This window comes from Schistocerca americana, chromosome 11 (genome assembly GCF_021461395.2).
Source record: "Schistocerca americana isolate TAMUIC-IGC-003095 chromosome 11, iqSchAmer2.1, whole genome shotgun sequence".
Taxonomy (NCBI): Eukaryota; Metazoa; Arthropoda; class Insecta; order Orthoptera; family Acrididae; genus Schistocerca; species Schistocerca americana.
Window position 1 is genome coordinate 180,335,549 of NC_060129.1, and position 24,683 is coordinate 180,360,231.

The 24,683-nt window shown below is 42.4% G+C and overlaps 1 protein-coding gene and 1 non-coding gene across 2 annotated transcripts in view; both read left to right on the forward strand.

Moving 5' to 3' along the window:
- The window catches only part of LOC124553892 (poly [ADP-ribose] polymerase tankyrase-1-like), a 55,925-nt gene that overhangs the window by 25,674 nt on the left and 5,568 nt on the right, over window positions 1–24,683 (forward strand). Inside the window, exon 3 of the mRNA XM_047127909.1 lies at window positions 14,718–15,291. Coding sequence (XP_046983865.1) covers window positions 14,718–15,291 — 574 coding nt within the window. The remainder of the gene's footprint in view (window positions 1–14,717; window positions 15,292–24,683) is intronic.
- On the forward strand, window positions 10,522–10,596 carry Trnas-cga. The gene has a single exon. It is a non-coding gene; the product is annotated as a tRNA-Ser (tRNA).

Sequence of the window (24,683 nt, forward strand, 5' to 3'; positions counted from 1 at the left end):
GCATCCACTGTTTAAAAGTCCATAACTTGCAAACGAATTGAGAGAGTTGTCTCATTTTTGATGATAGTGTAGCTTAAAGTCCAACTTAAAGATATCACTGTAGGTGTTCGAAATGGTCACCACTAACAGCCACACACGAACGATGCTGCTGAACTGCAGCACGAACTACTGACTGCAATGTGTTCAGTTGGATATTTGCACATGAATGTACGACGGATTCTCAAAGTTCATCCACTGTGCGTGGCTTTTGTCGATAAACGGAGTCCTTTAGCGTTCCCCATAGGTGAAAGTCCAGAGGGGTTAGGTCTGGGGAACGTGGTGGATACTCCACAGCACTTCTACGGCCTATCCATCTTCATGGTAAATTTTCATCGAGGTACACCCTAACACGATTTTGGTAGTGGACTGGGGCACCATCTTGTTGAAAGTAAACTCTTCCGTTCTCCGTAGAAGTCTCGGATGGCAGGTAAAATGCATGTCTGAAGCTTCTGAAGGTACACCTCACCGGTAACTGTGCCGTCAAAGAAGAATAACCCAATCGAGCCCCAGTAAGACAACCCACACCACACATTTACTCCTGGCAAATTCACGGCTTTGTCTACACGGACGTTCGGATTTTCGGCAGCCTAGTAGATGCAATTGTGGCGATTTACTGTACCATTAAGTTTGAACTGTGCTGCATCAGATCACACAATCATTTCTGCGAACTCTTCATCATTGCGCACCATGTTAGTAAACCACTCGCAGTACTCCATTCTACGATCTGGGTCGTCCTCATTAATTGCGTGTAGCGATCGTGGGACGTAGCACTTCCACTTTGCTGTCTTCAACATTGGCCGAACACTCGAGCGACTCACTCCAGTTTCACGGGCACACTGTCTCACGGACTTCTGTGGTGAGCGAGTGAATTGTTGTAACACACGACGGGAGTTAGCTGGAGTTGTTACTGTTACGGATTGTCCAAATCATTGTTTGTGTACATCTTTAACACAGCCTTCGGCTTCAAATTTGTCTCGAATGTAACAAATCATTAAATGTGTCGCTGGCTCTGTTTGATACTCATTTCGCCGTTGCCATTGAACCTCATTAATGTTTTCATACTTAAAATACCACTTCAAAACTGACTTCCTTTCATTGAATGTAAGCTTTGTGCCAGCCATGTTTACTCGAGTAACTAGGTGCAACTAAGAACAAAACACTGACTGTCTGGTGACTGTCATCTAACCAAACAAAACAACACAATACAATGCTTTTGTGGCGGTTACTGGAACTACAAACTATTACACTACCAAAGGTGAAACAACTCCGTCAATTACTTTGCCAGTTATGGACTTTTAAACAATGGATACATTTTTTTGGACCCCTCTGTATTATGAGGTATCCCATGACATTTTTCAGTTCAGTGTATATTAACTCTAAATGCTTCATTTTTCATAACTACATAAAAAATTTCATTGTATTCATTATTCTTTTGTGCTCCTAAAAATACATTGTAATTTATTTATTTTTTATATGCAGTTTTCAGACAGCAAAGTTTATTTTTTATTCTCTTTCAATAGAATTATTGCCACTCTCCATAGCAGTAGAGTATCATCATTAACAGGAGTGTTACTGGTGTACTCACTCCCACATACTCTTTTGTAAGTTACAATACAGGCAGCCTTTCGTCACTACGTCAAGCACTGGGCATTACAAAAGATAAATTCATCCAAGTTTCTCATACCTTACTTTTTACAGTTACAATAAGAATAGTCACAGCGGACTGGAACACAATGGCAGTATCTTTCCACAGTCGCTGGCTGTCAGCGAAAGACATTGCTCTGACTAGCAGTGACGATGGTCCTCCTTGAGTAAAATGTATGTGGCTGTGTTGCTTCAATTCCTGCTTGTTCATTAAAAAACATAAAAATAAACATTCTGTAATTATTCCATAAAATCAAACTGTCTAAAATCTCCATAATTACTTTTTAAAAGTAATATGTAGTTTATGTTGCTCATGCGGTGAAGGTAGCAGTGTAATTGAAAATTTTGTCACACTAAAAGTCCAGTTTCAAGGCTGGTTTGATAGCTTGTATACTCATATTTTGTTCATTGGGTGACAGGATGGAATCGTATTGAAAACTTTCCGGAAGTCTAGGGGCACGGCATCGACCTAGTTACTGGTGTCCGTTGTGGCCCGGGTATTGTGGATGAACAGGGTGACCTGGGTTTCATGCGAGCATTGTTTGCTGATTTCATATTGATCCCTACAGAGGATACTTTTGGTCTGCAGAAAAGTCATAAAACCTCAACAACAGAAAATGTTACTAATTTCTATAACAGAATGATGTCAGTGATACAGCTCTATGATATATTCAACCATTTGTTAAACGACCCTTCTTCGAAGTGGCTATGATTTTCATCCATTTCCAATCAATCAGATTGCTTTGTTGCTCCAGTGATCTTAGTTGCTAGAAAATGAGGAAGCTCCTTAAGCACTCTTTGTGGTTGCTCCACTCACTTTTGACAAGACTGTTGGCAGATTGATGATTCACACTTCACTCTTTTACAAAGAGTACTCTACAGCATTGGCCCCTTAAGTAACTTGCATTTGTCATGAATCTCTTGCCCAGCTCAAAGTCCCAAGTGACTGGAAAAAAGCACAGGTGACTCCAGTATACAGGGTGTTACAAAAAGGTACGGCCAAACTTTCAGGAAACATTCCTCACACACAAAGAAAGAAAATATGTTATGTGGACACGTGTCCGGAAACGCTTACTTTCCATGTTAGAGCTCATTTCATTACTTCTCTTCAAATCACATTAATCATGGAATGGAAACACACAGCAACAGAACGTACCAGCGTGACTTCAAACAAGTTGTTACAGGAAATGTTCAAAATGTCCTCCGTTAGCGAGGATACACGCATCCACCCTCCATATCTTAAAATCCCTGATGCGCTGATGCAGCCCTGGAGAGTGGCGTATTGTGTCACAGCCGTCCACAATACGAGCACGAAGAGTCTCTACATTTGGTACCGGGGTTGCATAGACGAGAGCTTTCAAATGCCCCCATAAATGAAAGTCAAGAGGGTCGAGTTCAGGAGAGCGTGGAGGTCACGGAATTGGTCTGCCTCTACCAATCCGTCGGTCACCGAATCTGTTGTCGAGAAGCGTACGAACACTTCGACTGAAATGTGCAGGAGCTCCATCGTGCATGAACCATATGTTGTGTCGTACTTGTAAAGGCACATGTTTTAGCAGCACAGGTAGAGTATCCCGTACGAAATCGTGATAACGTGCTCCATTGAGTGTAGGTGGAAGAACGTGGGGCCCAATCGAGACATAACCGACAATGCCTGCCCAAACGTTCACAGAAAATCTGTGACGATGACGTGATTGCACAATTGCGTGCGGATTCTCGTCAGCCCACACGTGTCGATTGTGAAAATTTACAATTTGATCACGTGGGAATGAAGCCTCATCTGTAAAGAGAACGTTTGCACTGAAATTAGGACTGACACACTGTCGGATGAACCATACATAGAAGTGTACCCGTGGAGGCCAATCAGCTGCCGATAGTGCCTGCACACGCTGTACACGGCACGGAAACAACTGGTTCTCCCGTAGCACTCTCCACTCTATGGCGTCGGCAGGGGTGGTCCGCAGGAGCTGGACCACAGTCAGCTCGACAGCGTCGTCGGGGAGCTCAGTGGGTAGGTGTCGTGACGGAAGGTACGGCCACCGAACCTGGAAGTCGTCGAAGTGTGCCGGGCGTGCCGGTCGAGCGGCGACTGGTAGGCCGATGGTTTGCAGGAGGAACACAGCGACGACGACGATGTCTCCAGTGGGCGTGGCGAACACACGAAGCACGTCCGGGTCGACGTCGGGTGAGAGGGGAACACATTTCACCAGGTGGCAGGGAATGGCGGAGGTCATGTCACGGGCGCCGGACGAAGGGAAACACGCGACAAACAGTGTATCATTGCGTAGTATTATAGAGATGTCGTGGATTATGTCCGGGGGAACAGGCACAGGCACCTCGAGCGAGGGCACATTCGAGATGGGCGTGAGAAACCTCGACAGGCGAGGCAGGTGAAGGGGGAGAGGTCGAAGGGACCGGCGGCGAGGGCGTGATCGTAGGTAAGCTCGACGTTGGGAGCGTGTGATCGTGTCGGGGTCACCAGTGAGGAGGAAGTTCGAGTCGATTTCACCAAACACCACTCCCATTTTACAGTAGTTCATTTATTCACCTCTTTACACAAACAAGGCTTACACAGAACTGAATGGCTTAACTGCGCAAAGATAAATGTTTAGCTTAGTTCAAAGACGATACTTAGATCGATACTGGTGTCGACCTCATGACCTCATCGGCGCCTCAAGCTTATGCATAACATCAGCAATACACACACACACACGCACACACACACACACACACACACACACACACACACTGTCTCTCTCTCTCTCTCTAACGTTTTCCTGATGACCGGAGACTGTGTACTGGGGTGCAAGACTCGGATGTCTCTCACAGGAGATTTGCGTATTGTGCTCTACTTTTGAAGTGATTTCTTACTCTCGGAATATTTTCATATCAACTTCACTATATTTTCTTCTTCACAATAAAACAACTACACAAGTTTCACACGTGCTGTCAAGTCTCACAAATCGACCCCGTCTGCAAAATCTTAGTACTTAACATATATCATTACAGACCCTTTTGGTTTCCTCCTAGCAAGTCAGACAATAGAGTATAAGAGTCTCTAGATAAAACATATTTCATTTGTCCCCAACCGTCACTGCTATTTAACCGCCAAAGAGTAGCCCTCGATTACTCCTCGTACTGGACATATGGCTTCCGAGGCGTGCACGGCCACCACTTGTCAGGCTGATAGACCGCCACAACTTTACTCTTCTCATAACGCGCACCCATCCTGCACACATACAAACCGTGGCGCAGTAGACACATTTCCACTCTCACACACTCGTCCTTAAAATATTGTGTGTTCTAGAATTTACCCTGAAATTCTCAAGGCACTATATATCCCTCCCCTTAGCTGGAACACATGATATTTTATACATGTTCATTATGTACATAAAGATTATATTCACATAACGCTAATTTACATTTCTTTCAGTTTATATATCATTTTTTCTAGCAATCATATACCTAATAGATAACTCTTCTTTTTGTTTTGGTTTCAATAATTATTATCTGAGAATTGCGCTTAATATTGAAGTTAGGACTTTCATACATATCCCCCCCCCCCCTCCCCCCGCCCCCCAGGATCCCTACTTCCGGTACTTGAGTGAGAAGCCGGAGGAGATATGATGTTAAACATCTCCTGCAGAATGGACATTCTCAGCTTCTCCTTTGAAGTCTCCATAGAAGAATCTTAGCAACACCTATGGAATGGCAAATTGTGAAGAATTAGTCACACTTGTTTGCGAGAGGCATCTGAAATATGTGGTATGTGTGTATATCGTTAGTCATGTATTTACCTACACCACCCACCCTTTTCAAGGTCAATACAAACCCTCCCATCTACATCACATCTCATAAAAGGTATAAAATATTCTATAAAATCAGAAAATTATACACTATTGTATAAAATAGTCATCTAATTAGTCACTTCATATTATCTTTTATACCCACATAAAATACTGTGTTTGGTCCATGTCTCAATATCATTCTGCTTATCTAGTACCATCATACTAATTTTCCACTGAATTATTATTCTGTTTGTTTCATTTTATGTTTAGAGATCACTGTTTATTTGTGATTCTCTTAAATTAGTCACAATGTTGTAGTCATATTTGGTTACTTAAATACTAACATGATAGGATAGTTTAGGAGGTTATGAATAGATTACAGAATAGTTGAAGATTTGACGGGAATTCGGTGTAGGAAAACTAATGTGGAAGCAACACTGAAAACAGCTCAGGATCTGACAGTCGACGCTCCGCCCGTTAACGCAGAATGTTAATGTCCCTGGGGAACAGATGTGCCTCTGCTCGGATCCCATGGATCTTACATTAACCTCACTCGATTGCTTACGGACCAATACTTCTCATTAAATTTTACGTGGAAGTCTCCCCATAGAAAAACAGTTACCATTTTACTAGGAAGCATGACATTTAGTAAAGTTATTCTATGTTCTAATCTGTCTTGGACAAGTTTGAGTTCTTTCCATGAGTCATCTCTAACACTGGTATTATCATTAAGTTTGGAAAATTGAACAGTCGAAATGTTTCCGGAGATTATACTCTCAGTAATTTCTCAATCTATAATTATCTCCTAAGGTTCCACCAGACTACTTACATTTATCATGTCAAAGTTGGCTAGTTTTTCATTAAAATTTCTGTCTACATCATCAGCTCGAGTGTTGACGCCTGTAATTTGCGATTGGACAATAGGGATCGTCTTATCCTGTCTTTCTATATTATCTTTTAAGGTGTGTAGCATCGAATGTAGCATTGCGTACATTCTGAAGTGATCCAGATTTTTCATTAAACTCCAATTCTACATTGTTGTACTTACCTTCAACGTCAAATTATAATTTCTTAATTAAATCTTGAAATTGCACTTCCTCTGTCTGGTTAAATTCAGTAAATAGTTGATTAACATGAGTATTTAAAGAACTGGTTAGTTCACTCTTTAAATCTAACTTCAGATTCTTGACTTTATTATTCAGAGAGTCAAATTAAGTCTTTAGCAGACTTACATTTGTTGCTTGACTGTTTAAGATTTTGCTTTGTCTACTTAGAACCTCACTCTGCGCATCTAGTTTGATGTTCACTTGTGTATTTACTGAATCTAACTTAAGACTTTGAGCACTTAAAGTTTCATTCCTTTCTTAAAGAAACACTCAGTTCCTGTCTTAGCGAAGCATTTTGAGCATTTAGTTCTCGTCTTAAAGAAGCTGAGTCTGCTCTCTGTTCATCTAATGTAGTATTTAATTGTATACTCTGAGCTTTGGTTGAATTTATTACTTCAGACAAGTGTGGCATTTCCTTATTCACCGTCATGGACGTGGCTGGTTCTGAAGTTTCTCCAAATTACTGAATATTATCCATTTCTCTATTTTTTTTCGACCTAGGAATCATCCAGCCTAAAATACAATATTGTGTACAATAACTACACCAACAGTTTATTGTCCCGTAGTTCTTTCAACTGTACCAAACAGTTATCGATTTTCGCTCACCTGTCGTAGAGGTCTAGGCTGGGTCGGTGAGCAGGGGGTGAACAGCACGGGTGTCGGCAGCGTCGAACGTCGGTTGCGGCATCGGCGAGTGGACGCAAAGCCGGCAACGGAGAAAGGCAATTGCAGTCAGTGACGGTGGCTGGTTATTGCGCCAGTGTCATTGGCAGGAAACTGTGTTGGCGTCGGCTGGATCGACGTATGTTTGGGGACTGCTTACTTCCCCACACCAAATCTTCTTAGTAATACTATTCTCTGCCCTCAATTACTCCTTGTACTGAACATATCAGTCAACATTGTCAAATGCTTTCTCTAAGTCTACAAATGCTAGAAACATAGGTTTGCCTTTCCTTAATCTAGCTTCTAAGATAAGTCGTAGGGTCGGTATTCTGAAGGTGGCTGGGGTAAAATACAGGGAACGAAAGGCTATTTAAAATATGTACAGAAACCAGATGGCAATTATAAAGAGTCGAGGGACACGAAAGGGAAGCAGTGGTTGGGAAGGGAGTGAGACAGGGTTGTAGCCGCTCCCCGATGTTATTCAATCTGTATATTGAGCAAGCAGTAAAGGAAACAAAAGAAAAATTCGGAGTAGGTATTAAAATTCATGAAGAAGAAGTAAAACACTTTCAGGTTCGCCGATGACATTGTAATTCTGTCAGAGACAGCAAAGGACTTGGAAGAGCAGTTGAACGGAATGGACAGTGTCTTGAAAGGAGGGCATGAGATGAACACCAACAAAAGCAAAACGAGGATAATGGAATGTAGTCGAATTATGTCGGGTGATGCTGAGGGAATTAGATTAGGGAATGAGAGGCTTAAAGTAGTAAAGGAGTTTTGCTATTTGGGGAGCAAAATAACTGATGATGGTCGAAGTAGAGAGGATATAAAATGTAGACTGGCAATAGCAAGGAAAGCATTTCTGAAGAAGAGAAACTTGTTAACATCGAGTATAGATTTAAGTGTCAGGAAGTCGTTTCTGAAAGTATTTGTACGGAGTGTAGCCATGTATGGAAGTGAAACATGGACAGTAAATAGTTTGGACAAGAAGAGAATAGAAGCATTCGAAATATGGTGCTACAGAAGAATGCTGAAGATTAGTTGGGTAGATCACATAACTAATGAGGAGATATTGAATAGGGTAGGAGAGAAGAGAAATTTTTGGCACAACTTGACTAGAAGAAGGGATCGGTTGGTAGGACACGTTCTGAGGCATCAAGGGATCACCAATTTAGTATCGGAGGGCAGCGTGGAGGGTAAAAATCGTAGAGGGAGACCAGAGATGAATACACTAAGCAGATTCAGAAGGATGTAGGCTGCAGTAGGTACTGGGAGATGGAGAAGCTTGCACAGGATAGAGTAGCATGGAGAGCTGCATCAAGCCAGTCTCTGGACTGAAGACCACAACAACAACAAACAACTAGACATACGGCTTCCGAGGCGTGCGCGGCCATCACTGGTCAGCGCCGAATTACCGCCACAACTTTAGTCTTCGCGTAACACATGCCCGTCCTACACACGTACAAGCCGTGGTGCAGTAGACACATTTCCACTCTCACACACTCATCCTTAAAATATCGTGTGTTCGAGATGGTGAAATACAAGTGTCTCTAGAATTCACCCCGAACACACACACACACACACACACACACACACACACACACACACACACACACAATACAGGACACCTAATTGGGAAAATAGAGCAAAATGTTGGTGCATTCCACCGCTTACATAAAGGTTATAAAATGGAGATGTTGGAAGAACTAGAGATGTATGAAATAAAATATTGAATGAAAACCTGGAAAGTTAATCAGTACATTTCTCAGATGCTACCACATCATACTTTAGTAAAAATACTGAAACATAGAAAATAAGTAGCACAGTAATATGTGTAACCGAATAATGTTCGAGATTATTAAGATGCATACTTTCTGTACAAAAGTACATAATACTGTGTGGACAACCTGTGGCTTTATTTCTGTCGATTACATGTAAAAACAACTCTGTAACTGTTTATGTGTGTTTACTATTTTAATTGTGTTCTGTGCTCAGAAAATTTTTTATATTTGTGAGTTGCCGTACAAGTGGTCTATGGAAAGACCCTAAGTGGAAGTTCCTCCCAAATTTTGCTGCTATCTTTAGATAAAGATCAATCGGTAGTTATAATTTCGTACAGTACTGGAAGAAAATAGTACACCTAGAAAGATGACTTTGATTTTTTACCAATGACGGCATATGCCTCCTGGGGATAGTACTCGTACAAATAACGGTTTCATTATCGTCTGCCGACAGGTAGTATAGCGGCACACGTATCGGAGTGCCGTCTTTTTCTACCCTTTAATAGGGAATTCTCTTAGCCGGCAGGCTCAGTGTGGTGCAAATGTGTGTAGCAAAATATGCAACCGCGCCACGGAGATGCGCTTGTGCTCACTTCAGCCGACCGAGCGCGTTTGAAAGGGGTCAAATTGTGGTCTTCTGAGTGGTGGGACAGTCCTTTTGGAGACTTGTCACACAATTTGGACATACTGTGTCATTTGTGCGACAATTCTCATATAAGTGGTCACGTGAACATTCTCACACCCGTAGACGAGGTTCAGGACATCCACACAGCACTGGTGCCCGCTATGATCATTGTCAGGGCAGCAGTGGCAGAGCGTACAGCTACCACAGCACAGGTAAGATGCCAGAATGAGATTTTCACTCTGCAGCGGAGTGTGCGCTGATATGAAACTTCCTGGCAGCTTAAAACTGTGTGTCGGAACGAGATTCGAACTCGGGACCTTTATCTTTCGCGGGCAAGTGCTGTACCAACTGAGCTACCCAAGCACGACTCACGCCCCGTCCTCACAGCTTTACTGCTGCCAGTACCTCGTCTCCTACCTTCCAAACTTTACACAAGCTCTCCTGCGAACCTTGCAGAACTAACACTCCCGAAAGAAAGGATACTGCGGAGCATGGCTTAGCCACAGCCTGGGGGATGTTTCCAGAATGAGATTTTCACTCTGCAGTGGAGTGTGCGCTGATATGAAACTTCCTGGCACATTAAAACTGTGTGCCCGACCGAGACTCGAACTCGGGACCTTTGCCTTTCGCGGGCAAGTGCTCTACCATCTGAGCTACCGAAGCACAACTCACGCCCAGTACTCACAGCTCTACTGCTGCCAGTACCTCGTCTCCTACCTTCCATCCCCCAGGCTGTGGCTAAGACATGTCTCTGCAGTATCCTTTCTTTCGGAAGTGCTAGTTCTGTACGGTTCACAGGAGAGCTTCTGTTAACTTTGGAAGGTAGGAGGCGAAGTACTGGCAGAAGTAGAGCTGTGAGGATGGGCCGTGAGTCGTGCTCGGGTGGCTCAGTTGGTAGAGCACTTGCCCGCGAAAGGCAAAGGTCCCGAGTTCGAGTCTCGGTCCGGCACACAGTTTTAATCTGCCAGGAAGTTCCTTACGGGTAAGATGGCTTGTGAGCCCAGATGTGTCAACACGAACTGTCGTGAAACGGTTATTAACAGTGCGACTGCGAGCACACACACCACTAGCCCATCTTCCACTCGTGCACGGATCAACTGGTGGCATCGGATGATCACTTGGAAGATGGAATGGTATGCTGTGGTCGTCTGCAATGAAAGCAGATTCTGCCAGCATGCAGGCGATGGCCGTTTACACGTAAGATGTGGACCGGGCGAGCCGTGTGTTGCGGCGGCGCACTTCTTTCTGTCCCTTTACGACGAACCCGCACCTACCTGTGTACATTGTCTCAGCATTTCATCAGTAGGGAAGCCGAGCGAAACCTACTGTACTTCAACGTGAACCCGGCTACAATTAAAGTCACTAATCTACGTTTCAGGAGAAAGTTTCCACAAGAAATGAAAGGTTGGAAATTTTGTCCTCAATTAATATATTCTGAAACTTAGGTGAACAAGTATCACTGCCAAGTCCGTGCTAGTCTTAACACAGTCACTCACAATCCCTTTCACTCACTTTAGCAAGTTTACGGTGTTGCATTTCCCGAAAACATAATAGCTACAAAAATACTTATTATTTTTGATTGAGAATGCTCGCCAAATATTAAAGTCTGTCTGTACCAAATGCAGTCACAGTTTTTAGCCACTGACCTGCTCAATACGCTGCACGGAATATATGTCTTTTCTCGTCACAAAATTCACTTAAAAATTCCGAAATTCCTACACACACATCGGAATAATGATGCCGCCACTTCCAACACTTTTACATCCGATCTGTTTCGTGGCTAGGCTTCGACTCTTCTTTAGAATACTCTTAAGTCTTTTCTACCAGCAGAGAAAGGCACGCAAAGAATATTGCTTTACCATTGGTCAGTTTACTCGACAGCCAATAACAAAACAACATTCTCCCGTGTCAATCCACACTTTTCATTCGTAACCGATCGCAAAATAGTAAACCTCACGACTGCACTTTTTACCGACATAATTATCTAATATGCTGAAGTTTTGTTTATGCATAAAGTTATTTACTATTGTTATTTATACCTGAATTAACTTTCCCTTTACCATAAACTTACTTTACAAATCTATTCTACATATCCATACTTCTTCAAAATGTTCTCACTCTAACTCCTACTACATAACTCGTTAAACAATTATTTTCATATTAACCTTAAACCACACTCACGCATCATTCATACTGCTAAAACACATTTATAACATTTTACATACACAAAAAGACATAATAACACTTTATGAAAATAATAGAACAGTTTATGAAAAACATTCTATTACTTTAGTGCACTCTAGGGGGCACAATCGAAACTAAAATCACAGTCCCCCTATCCAATATTGTCCTCTATCGGCTGATACATAAACTACAGTGCGCCCAGTCTCGTGTCACCATCTGTCACTATTCAGCTCTGAGACACATCTCCCACTTAACCTCCTCCAAGGCAGGATCATTATCCAGCGCTACGCCTCAGTGTCACAGAGTGCATTTGTACAAGACACACTGACCCACCCCAAGTCTTGTGATCTGGTGTGCAATGAGCTGCAACTTTATTCGCCTTTGGTGTTTGTGGGCGGGATGCTATACAGCACTCGGTACGTGCAGAATATTTTTAGGCCTGTTCTTTTGCCGTTCTTGCAAGAGGAAGGCGATGTGTATTTCTAACAGGATAATACTCGTCCACACACTGCCTGTGAATGTCAACGTGCTCTGCACGATGTGCAACAAATTTCCTGGCCAGCATTCATCGTCCATACTTGTCTCCAATCAGCACACGAGGGATACGTTGGGCCGAGGAGTGTGTCGGACTCGTTAACCGACAACTCTTGCGGAACTACGTGAACAGGTCGAGCAGGTGTTGCACAGTGTTTCCCAGGTCAGTATTTGCCATCTGTGCAATCGACTGGATGCCAGAATCGCCTGCATTGCCACCAATGGAAGCATTACCACATACTAATATGGATATTTCAGCATGGGCCGATACCTGGTATCTGAGAACCACTTTTACTATTGATCTGTAAATTTAATCATTTCATTTACTTCATATGCACCATTGCAACAATAAATCTTGAGTGAATTGGAAACCTTGATAAGGGTGTACTAATTTCTTTTTTTTTCCCAGCAGGATGTATTACAATAAAGGGAACAACACAGCACCTCACATTTTGAAAGCATCATGAATAAATGGCATAGCACACAGACACGTTTTAGCAGGCACAAGCTTTCATGAGCCATTTCTAATGGATCAAATTAAATAAGTTTTTATATAAGCACCACAGTTTTACTGCAGCTTATATGGACAGCTCGAAACAAGGGGATGCGCTTGGCTGTCCAGTAGCCTTCCCTGATACTTCTGAGCACATAGTGTCTCTGGACACCCCAGAAACAGTTTTTCATATTAGGTGCATTGTGCTGCCACCTACTGCTAGATACTCCATATCAGCGACCTCAGTAGTCATTAGACATTGTGAGAGAGCAGAATCGGGCACTCCGCGGTACTCGCGAACTTCGAACGTGGTCAGGTGATTGGGTGTCACAGGTGTCATATGTCTGTATGCGAGATTTCCACACTCCTAAACATCCCTAAGTCCATTGTTTATGATGTGATAGTGAAGTGGAAACGTGAAGGGACACGGACAGCACAAAAGCGTACAGGCCGACCTAATCTGTTGACCGACAGAGACCACCGACTGTTGAAGAGGGCTGTAATGTGTAATAGGCAGACATCTATCCGGGCCATCACACAGGAGTTCCAAACTGCATCAGGATACACTGCAAGTACTATTACAGTTAGGCGGGAGGTGAGAAAACTTAGACTTCGTGGTCGAGCGGCTGCACACATCACGCCGGTAAATGCCGAACGACGCCTCGCTTGGTGTAAGGAGCGTAAACATTGAATGATTGAACAGTGGAAAAACATTGTGGGGAGTGACAAATCGCGGTGCACAGTGTGGCAATCTGATGGCCCTATCACAGCACAGGCCTACACTGATGTTTTAAGCACCTTCTTGCTTCCCACTCTTGGATGGCGATGGCGTCTTTCAACGTGATCGAGCACATGTTCATAATGCACGGCCTGTGGTGGAGTGGTTACACGACAATAATGTCCCTGTAATGGACTGGCCTGCATAGAGTTCTGACCTGAAACCTATAGAACACCTTCGGGTTGTTTTGAATCGCTGACTTCCTGCCGGGCTTCATTGACTGACATCGATACCTCTCCTCAGTACAGCACTCGGTGAAGAATGGGCTGCCATTCCCCAAGAAACCTTCCAGCACTTGATTGAATGTATGCCTGTGAGAGTGGAAGCTGTAATCAAGGCTAAGGGTGGGCCAACACCATATCGAATTCGAGCAATACTGATGGAGGGTGCGATGAACTTGTAAGTCGTTTTCAGCCAGGTGTCTGGATACTTTTGGTCACATAGTATGTATCTGCAGGTTTGAACTTTTCAATAAGTGCAGAGTACTTACTGTGAAGCAGTCTCAAAGCAGATAAAATGATTTAATGGGAAGAAATTTCTGTTTTGATGTGTGCATTCACATGAAACTGTAGAAAAATGTTTTATTTTTTATACTAGTGTCAATTTTTTACCTTTTAGACATTCAACCATATGTCTGATCAGATTTTTGAACAGATACAGAGGACCTCAACATAATGCGCCCAAACGGTCCTGTCACGTTTGCACCAAAGATGACTTCTGCTGTGCTTTTTGTTTCTAAAATGGTAAACAGTCTTTCATTCTGCAGTGTTTGAGACTAAGGTTTTTCCAGGAATGAAGAAGTGGTTCTGGCCATCATTCTGTAGGATAATCATTTCATATAGTTGTAAAAGCAATGAAACAGTAGAATGAGATGACTCTGTACAATCACTGAATAACACAGTCAATAGGACATTTCACGATTTCCAAAGTAAATACAGAAAACAATTAGCCGTGACTAACACGCAAACTACAATTCTACTAAACGAGGATGAATATTAGGAGGTGAAATAAGTATATGTTAGATAAGATGAAAGATGAAGAATTCAGTAACATTTTAAAATTCAAGTTGCGTTCTGTTTCAGGAGTGACTACAATGGCGGCAACAGACACTAAGGACGGCAGTTTCGCGAGTGACCTGCGCGTGCTTTTGGAATCCGGCGAGGGTGCGGACGTGACCCTGGTGGTGGGTCCCTCACAAATGCCGGCCCACAGTTTCATTTTGTCAGCTAGGAGCCGCGTCTTTGCCGCCATGTTGCGGACTAACATGAAAGAAGCCAGCAACCGCCGAATTGAGATAACTGATGTGCAGGAGGATGTGCTACACCAACTACTGTGTTTTATGTATACTGACACAGCTCCGGGCCTAGAGAGCGTGGCGGCCGAGTTGCTGGCTGCCTCTGATAAGTACGACCTGCCGCTGCTCAAAAGGAAGTGCGAGGAAGAGATGGTAAAGGGCCTGAGTGTGGACAACGCCGCCGCCACTGCGCTCCTCGCCGTGCTGCACTCCTGTTCGGGACTCGAGAGCGCCGCCGTGGACTTCATAGCGAGACACCCAGAAGTGATGATCTCTGACGGCTGGATAGATGTTTTGCGGGGCAATCCGGAGGCTGCAGTACGAATCTGCAGGCTGGTGGCAGCAGCAACACCAAAAATCAGGTCTGAGCAGCCGTTTTTCTCTAAGAAAAGCGTATATGACGTAATTAGCTTTTATTCTGTTTCTTCCAAAGACAATTGCTGCAGAAGTCGTGTTTCTATGTCATATGATGTACAGGGGCAAGTCAGTAAGTATCTGTAGTCAATTTTTTTTTATGCTTTATTACAGCAAGAGTTCACAATTTTTGTTGATACCATTTAGATATAGTGGGAATTAGTGAAGTTTGGTGGCAGGAGGAACAAGACTTCTGGTCAGGTGACTACAGGGTTATAAATACAAAATCAAATATGGGTGATGCAGGAGTAGGTTTAATAATGAATGGGAAAATAGGAATGCGGGTAAGCTACTACAAACAGCATAGTGAACGCATTATTGTGGCCGAGATAGATACGAAGCCCACACCTACTACAGTAGTACAAGTTTATATGCCAACTAGCTCTGCAGGTGGTGATGAAATTGATGAAATGTATGATGAGATAAAAGAAATCATTCAGGTAGTGAAGGGAGATGAAAATTTAATAGTCATGGGTGACTGGAATTCGGTAGTAGGAAAAGAGAGCGAAGGAAACGTAGTGGGTGAATATGGATTGGGGCTAAGAAATGAAAGAGGAAGCCGCCTGGTAGAATTTTGCACAGAGCACAACTTAATCATAGCTAACACTTCGTTCAAGAATCATAAAAGAAGGTTGTATACATGGAAGAACCCTGGAGATACTGGCAGGTTTCAGATAGATTATCTAATGGTAAGACAGAGATTTAGGAAACAGGTTTTAAATTGTAAGACATTTCCAGGGGCAGATGTGGACTCTGACCACAATCTATTGCTTATGACCTGTAAATTAAAACTGAAGAAACTGCAAAAAGATGGGAATTTAAGGTGGTGGGACCTGGATAAATTGAAAGAACCAGAGGTTGTACAGAGTTTCAGGGAGAGCATGAGGGAACAATTGACAGGAATGGGGGAAAGAAATACAGTAGAAGAAGAATGGGTAGCTTTGCGGGATGAAGTAGTGAAGGCAGCGGAGGATCAAGTAGGTAAAAAGACGAGGGCTAGTAGAAATCCTTGGGTAACAGGAGATATATTGAATTTAATTCATCAAGGGATCACCAATTTAGTATTGGAGGGCAGTGTGGAGGGTAAAAATCGTAGAGGGAGACCAAGAGATGAATACACTAAGCAGATTCAGGAGGATGTAGGTTGCGGTAGCCACTGGAGATGAAGAGGCTTGCACAGGATAGAGTAGCATGGAGAGCTGCATCAAACCAGTCTCAGGACTGAAGACAACAACAACAACAACAACAACAACAACAACAACCATTTAGCAACATAGTCACTGAGCTTTTCGGTGCTCGTGGTCCGCTGTTGCAGGGGCTTCCTGGTACCATTTGGAAAAAAGGCTTTTGCTTGTGCAGCAAGCGACATATCCACTGCTTCCTTCATCTGTCTATCAGTGTTGAATTGATGGCCTCTTAGAACATCATTAAGTGGGCCAAACGGGTGGCAATCCAATGAAATGAGATAGGAACTGCACGCAGTAATGTTCCTACACATTGAAACACAGCGTCTGAAGAGTACGGTTGTTCGTATGTGGACGTGCTTTCTTGTCTGACAAAAGAATGCCTGTTGCGCGTGATTTCATGTGCAGAGCAGGGACTGATGTGATTGGGGTTTGCCAAGTCACCAGCAGTCACTGATTTGTTATTTGGAATCTAGGCACAGACGTGCTCAAGATTGGCACGAATTATGGATGTAGCTAAATGGTGCTCTCTTTCCTCATCCTTCACACTCATTCAACGACTTTTGAACTGTTCGATTTGCCAGTAAACACATGATTGTGACGAAAAATTATCGCTGTATTGTGCAGAAGGTCTTCGAGGAACTACCATTCCTGGCACCGTAAAGATGGACCGTGGAATGCTGTTCTTCTATAGTGCAAACTGGCAGGGGTGTGACACAGCAGTGCAAACTGGACTGATCTAATAATGCTGAAGACAACAGTGCCATCTAGTGGTGGGTGGCAGCACAAAGCCGTACAATCAACCTAAAGACAATGAGAGCAAAATTGCAGACACTTATTGGCGTGCCCTCGTAGTTGCACGTTGGCATTAGTTAATCACCTGAAAACGTCGTGTGTTTCAGATCTCTCAAGTTGTATTCACGTATAGCTGTGGAATTACAGGGTACAGCAGAATGAATAGTACAATATGAAAACTACCAAACTTCCAAACAAATTGACAAATTTATTGAAACACACATTGAAAAGAAGAAAAACATATGCGATTACGTATTAAGTATTTTGAATGTAACACAGATGATTGCCATCACATTCTGTGCATTTCTCCGAGTGGTGAACGAAAGCTCGTGTCACCCAATTCAGATTGTTCAATAGGATTTCCTCCACAGCTGTATGTAATTTAGACAAGATATCTATACGACACACGTTGTAACTTACTTTTCACACTTTGTGGTTCTTATGTGGAAACAGAAATGACGAAAAGGTGTGGATGGTGGACAGAGAATTCAGATATTAATTTATTCTACATCTAATTTCAAATAGTAAATGTGATAGATAACTTTGTTTGCTGTAGTTGCAGTCTCTAGATTTGAATGTTGAAATACATATAATTTAAAAGGTTTACAATTTAGTAGGCCTTCAATAGAATGACGATTCTGTAGATGATGAGCCCTGACTGCTGTGAAAGTCCGTAAATGTCACAAAATGGCAAACACCAAAAAATGGGTCCCTGTGCGTCAATATTTGAACTTCAGCAGACGCACTGTTGGCAGCAGTTTGTGTTGAGGGCAGCACCTTCGTGCTGTGGTTGCGGCTGTACGAAGCACGTTGCCATCACTGGTCGCACATATATTTGAAACAGTGACCAACCAGATGGCGGCCAATACCACAGCGCAAAAAGTGGCAGCTGACTCTAAATAATGAAAAGAGTAAAGTCATCCGTATGAATACTAAAAGTAATCCTATATTTAAGTTGTAGGATAAAACACACAAGTCTACAGGCTGTAACTTCAGTTAAATACTTGCAGATACGAATATCTTAAACTGGGACAGTCACATAAGTAACGTTGTGGGGAAAGCAAATCAAAAACTGTGGTTTATTGGCAGAACATTTAGAAAGTGCAACAGGTTTACTAAAGAGACTGCATACACTACGCTTATCCGCCATCTTCTGGAATATTGTTGTACAGTGTAGGATCTCCGTCAGATAGGACTGTATTATTGTAAAGTAGCGGAGAGAGTGCTACTGTTGTGATTGTGAATTGGGGTGGCAATCATTAAAACAAATGTGTTTTTCGTTATGACAGGATCTTCTCGTGAAATTTCGGTCACCAACTTTCTACTCAGAGTGTGAAAATGTTTTGTTAACGCCTGCCTACATAGGGAGAAATGGTCATTGTAATAAGATAAGAGAAATCGGGGCTTGCACGGAAAGATTTAAGTATTCGTTTTTGCCATGCTCGTGCTGTTCAAGAGTGGAACACTAGAGAAATAACTAGAAGGTGGTTCGATGAACCCTCTGCGAGGCACTCGATTATGAAATGCAGAGTAATCGTGTATTTGACAAAATATTTTAATTGGACAGATAAAAAATCTACTCACCAAGCAGTGGTAGAAAACACACATAAAAGAAAGTTATAATTAGGCAAGCTTTCGGAGCCACTGGCTCCATCTTCAGGCCGAAGGGTTGAAGGGGAAGGAAGAGGTGTGAAGGAAAAGGACTTGGACAGGTCTAGGAAAAGGGGTATATTTCGGGAAAGTCAACCAGAATCACGGGTCGGTGGATACTTACTGGACGGGATGAGAAGGAAAGACTGATTGTTGGGAACTGAACTGGATGAGATTTGAAAATCGTGTAGATGTCCTTTCCTCAAGTTGAGTCAAGTGAGGACATGTAGCATACACTTGCCTCTTCAATTATCCCCACTAGAAGAAGTCAGGAGCAGTCGGACTAGGCAACCGTGCTGGCCAGTGAATGCCTCCAGATCTGAAAAAACAGTTCACCAAGAAAAAGGCACCGTAAGATAGCTGTGGACTGGTGGGCAGTATGCCCTATTGCTCCTTCCTGTTCGAACCACGTATCGTTGTTCAACTGTGGAAGGAGTAAGCCATTTAACCCTTTCTGTTTCTGTGATTCTAAATGACATCATTAAGTATTCCCAGCTTTTTTGAGCTTCCCAATGCTTCAACGATACCGTTTGGCATTGCTTCACGTAGTTCCAAGTTTGGCCAACAGATCACAGTGGCTTATGCTTTCGTGACTCGCTGTTTGTTTGAAGTGCAGAACAGAGAAGTGTTGTGAGTTGTGCTACTGCATTTGCGAGTAAACAATAACTGTTGTCAGAATGAGATTTTCACTCTGCAGCGGAATGTGCGCTGATATGAAACTTCCTGGCAGATTAAAACTGTGTCTGTGTGCCCGACCGAGACTCGAACTCGGGACCTTTGCCTTTCGCGGGCAAGTGCTCTACCAACTGAGCTACCAAAGCACGACTCACGCCAAGTACTCACAGCTTTACTTCTGCCAGTACCTCGTCTCCTACCTTCCAAACTTTACAGAAGCTCTCCTGCGAACCATGCAGAACTAGCACTCCTGAAAGAAAGGATATTGTAGATAATGGCAATATCCTTTCTTTCAGGAGTGCTAGGAAAGGAAAGAAATACGGTAAGTTTACAATACAGTTATGTGTATTACCGGTATCTAATATAGAAGGAGAAGGTAATGGATCAACACGAGTATTAGGAGAATCACCCAGTACGTTAGCAGATGGTGCTGCAGTGCCTGTTAATGCTTTTTTTTTTTTTCTTAGATCCACCAGATTGACCTGCTGCAGCCTGTCGTTTACCTGAATCTACCTGCATTGGCGAACTCATACCTTCGTCACTGTCAGAATATGGTACTAAACGTTGTGGTTCAGAATGTTGTTGTGTTTCTTCTGGTCCTTGTTCGTCTTCGTCTTCTTCGCTATCTGATACTTCGTGGTCGACGTGATGTTTGTCTACAGAACTTGTTCCAGTGGCTGAACCAGATGTTGATGGACGGTCGTGATCTATAGGCAAACCATGGCAAAGACGAGACATTAGCCATTGTTCATAGGCATACCGTTTCTGGCCTTCATGCATAAACTCCCAATTAGACCGTTCCCACGGTGGAATTTCATAATTCTGAAGGCAAGAAACGTTACAATTAAAAAATGTAACCAAAAAATTATCATAAACAACAAAAATTATATTTACATACCTGTTTTTTCGGCATTCGGTTGTTTCGGGTACAAAGTTTTTCCGATACGTGGTTCAACAGCTGTCTTCAATTTCAGGCCGTACTTTCCCACAAATGAATGCCAATTTCGTGTATGACTCCAGTCAATTGCAAAATCAATTATAGCTTTTGCATCCGATTGTTGAACTCGTTGTCTAAACTCTTCTTCTGTAAATGGTCGTTCTCTTGCTTCCTTTAACAAGTTATCGTATCCTACGTCGTGCTCTTTAGCAGTGGCATCTGCTCCACTGTGCGGTGCGTCTATATTTATAGGATTTCCCGGTCCTACGTAATCACTGCCAGGTAAAGTATATCCTTTGTTCTGTACACGTTCAATTACTTTTTTAACGCCGTAAGCAGCACCTGCGACGGCAGCAGTTGTCGCGCCAGCCGCTATTGCTATCTGCCCTGAACTGTGTTGATTGCGGCCCCGTCTGTTACACTCTCAGATAACAAGGGCACTGTTTCGCTAGTAGTTGCTATATCGGAACTTTGGTGACCTCGGCCACGATGTCGTGGTCTATTTGGGCGGCGCCGTCGCACTCCAAGATTACTTTCTTCTGGGCACGCGTTCAAATTCAACTGTTTCGCCACTCGTATCCAAATCGTCGTATGCTGGATTATCTCCATACCGTATATGATTAGCAGCATCCTCTCTTTGCACTGTTCGAATATCATTACTGCTACGAGAACAATTAACATTTGTTAATAGAATTCTTTCCGCCATTTCAATGTCTTCCTCTGGTCCCGGATATAAAACACCTCCATCGTATTGTATAGAGCCATGGTTGCCCGTACTTAAATACTGATTTACCCACGACATTTTGCTGACTAAAATAAGTAAATCATTGCCTCCTTTTATATACATTACTTGAAAGGAGGCAAAAAATCAAAATGAGAATTGGTACCTGGAATGTCAGAACTCTGCTACAAGCAAGAAAACTAGAAAACCTTAAAAGAGAGATGGAAAAGAATCATATGGACCTCGTAGGAGTTGCTGAGGTAAGATGGAATGGACATGGAGAGTTGCAGTCAGATGAATATGTATTCTGCTACTCAGGAGGAGAAGTAAAAGGAATTAATGGAGTAGGAATGATTATGACAAAGTAATTGGCTAAATGAGTGGAATATGTGGACTATGCAAATGACCGGGTTATTGGTGTAAGGCTGAAAGGAGCACAAAAAGATTTACTGATTGTCCAGGTGTATATGCCAACTTCAGAACATGATGACCAAATTGTAGAGGAAACGTACAATGTAATAGAGAGAATAATGGACGAAAATAAAAAATGCTGCAAAATAGTAATGGGAGACTGGAACGCCATTGTGGGAGAAGGGAAAGTGGGAAACATAGTAGGCAGTCATGGTCTTGGAAAGAGAAATGACAGAGGTGAGTGGTTAATTGACTACTGCAGGGAAAGGCAGCTGATAGCGGCAAACACATGGTTCAAGAACCATAAGAGGAGGCTCTACACTTGGAAATCACCAGGGGATAAATACAGAAACCAAATCGATTTTATACTGGTAGAAGAAAGATACAGGAATGGAATCAAGAAGGTGCACACATTACCAGGTGCAGATATTAATAGTGACCACAACTTACTTATGGCAGAAATAGAAATAAGAATGAAAAAATTGAAAATGGCGACAATGGTGAAGAAGTGGGATTTAGAGAGGATAAGGTCCAACAAAGAACAAATTACAGAAATGCTGTCTCGGGACTTTCTAAACACATTACGTGACAAAGAAGCACCTGATAATGCCAACGAGTACTGGAACATGCTGAAAGAAGGAATCATTAAAGCAGGACAGCAAAATATAGGATATGTAAAAGGGAAAAGGTCAAAAAAACCATGGGTCACACAAGAAATGATTTCCAATATGGAGGAGAGAAGAAAATTGAAAAACAAGAATACTGAAGATGCAAGAAAGATATACCGAAGGTTAAATAACGAACTGCGAAGAGAAACAGAGCAGGCTAGGAAAAAATGGCTAAAAGAGGAATGTGATGAAATTGAAGAACTGGACAGGAAGGGAAGATACGACTTACTATACAACAGAGTAAAGACTATGACATGGGAACAAAACAGAGCAGGAAGTGCTACTATGGAAATTTTGAGTAAAGACAAAGAGATAGTGTACAAAGATCATGACGATGTCCTCCAGAGATGGGAAGAATATATAAAAGAGCTATATGACACAAATAGCAAACCAGAAACTCTGGAACTTGAATCACACAACAGTGTAAGTGATTAAGAGAAAGGACCGACCATCATAATGGAAGAAGTAAAGTCTGCCATTGCTGCAATGAAAAATGGCAAAGCAGTAGGTACAGATACAATACCGGGAGAAATACTAAAATGCTTGAACCGCAATGGAATAAGAGAAATATTGAGGTTATGTAATAAAATATATGACAGTGGTGAATGGCCTGAGGATTTTTTGACAACAGTAATGATTCCATTACCGAAAAAACAAGGAACCAAGAAATGCAGCGAGCACAGGACAATCAGCCTCATTTCACATGCAGCCAAAGTGATGTTAAGAATAATTAATAATAGACTTGAAAAAGTAATAGAGGAGAATCTCGGCGAGGAGCAGTTTGGCTTTAGACGGAATACGGGCACCAGAGATGCAATAGGGCTCCTACGAATCTTGGGAGAAAGGTTTATTGAAAAAGGAAGAGACCTATATATGTGCTTCATCGATTTAGAAAAGGCATTTGACAATGTGGTTTGGGACAAGCTGGCGACTATTATGAGGGAAAAGAGAGTGGACTGGAAAACCAGAAGACTTATAAACTCATTATACCTTAATCAAAAAGTTTCAGTTAAAGTGAAAGGAGAAAGTACAAACTGGATCAGACTAGGGAAAGGACTAAGACAAGGATGCTGTTTATCACCTACTCTTTTCAACCTGTACTTGGAAAATATGATTGACCAATGCTCATTAGATGACAAAGGAGTAGAAATTGGAGGAAGAAGAGTAGGATGCTTGAGATTTGCTGATGACATGGTCCTTCTAGCCACAGGGTAAAAAGAATTACAGGATTTGGTGGACACCATTGCAACTAACGGAAAAAAATATGGAATGAAAATTAACACAAATAAAACAAAAGTATTGGCAATAGGAGGAAATAAGGAAATAAAAATTGTGCTGAATGGAGAAACACTAGAACAGGTGCAAAATTTTAAGTATCTTGGAAGCAGGATAGACACCGACTGGAAGTGCACCACAGAAATTAAAACAAGGATAGCAATGGCAAAAGAGGCGTTTTATAAGAAAAGGAGAATCTTCTGCAGCGGTCTGGACAGAGAACTCAGAAAGAGACTCATAAAATGTCTCGTATGGAGTGTTCTTCTATGTGGCGTTGAAACTTGGACTATGAGGAAGAAAGACAGAGAAAGGCTGGAGGCTTTTGAGATGTGGACATGGCGGAGGATGGAAAGAATAAGTTGGATGGACAGAGTAAAAAATGAAGAGGTACTGAGAAGATTGGGAGGGAAAAGATAGTTACTAGATGTAATAAAGAGAAGAAAAAGAAATTGGATTGCGCATATATTAAGAAAGAATGACGGACTGATAAAAACAGCTTTAGAAGGTTATGTAGAAGGGAAAAGGAAGCGAGGAAGGAAGAGATTCCAGATACTGGATGACATGATGGACGGTACAACATACAGCAGCCTTAAGAAGGAAGCAGTGGATCGCAGAAAATGGAGAGGCAAATGACCTGCTAATATAGCAGATAACTGATGATGATGATGGCATATGTTCAACATATATACAGTAAATATTCATCACAAAAAAAATTTCCCCCAATTATTTTCTAAATATGACGCACAAATGGTTAAAATTTGGACATAGCAATCACTGGTCTCTGTTAATGCATGGCCTTGAAGATACACAAAAAAATATGAGCTAAGGAGACCAAACAAAGCAATGCTACACTACGCAGTGGCAAGGTTTTCTGACGCAGCTGACGAGGATCTCGGTTATGTGGTGTCCTGTACCTGTAATTCTGTTTATTTATGTGACTGTCCAAATGATAATGGGCCTTATCTGGCGTCAGTATGTTGTTTCACTTCTATGGGTCTGCTGCTACAAGTTCCAGGAAACGCGA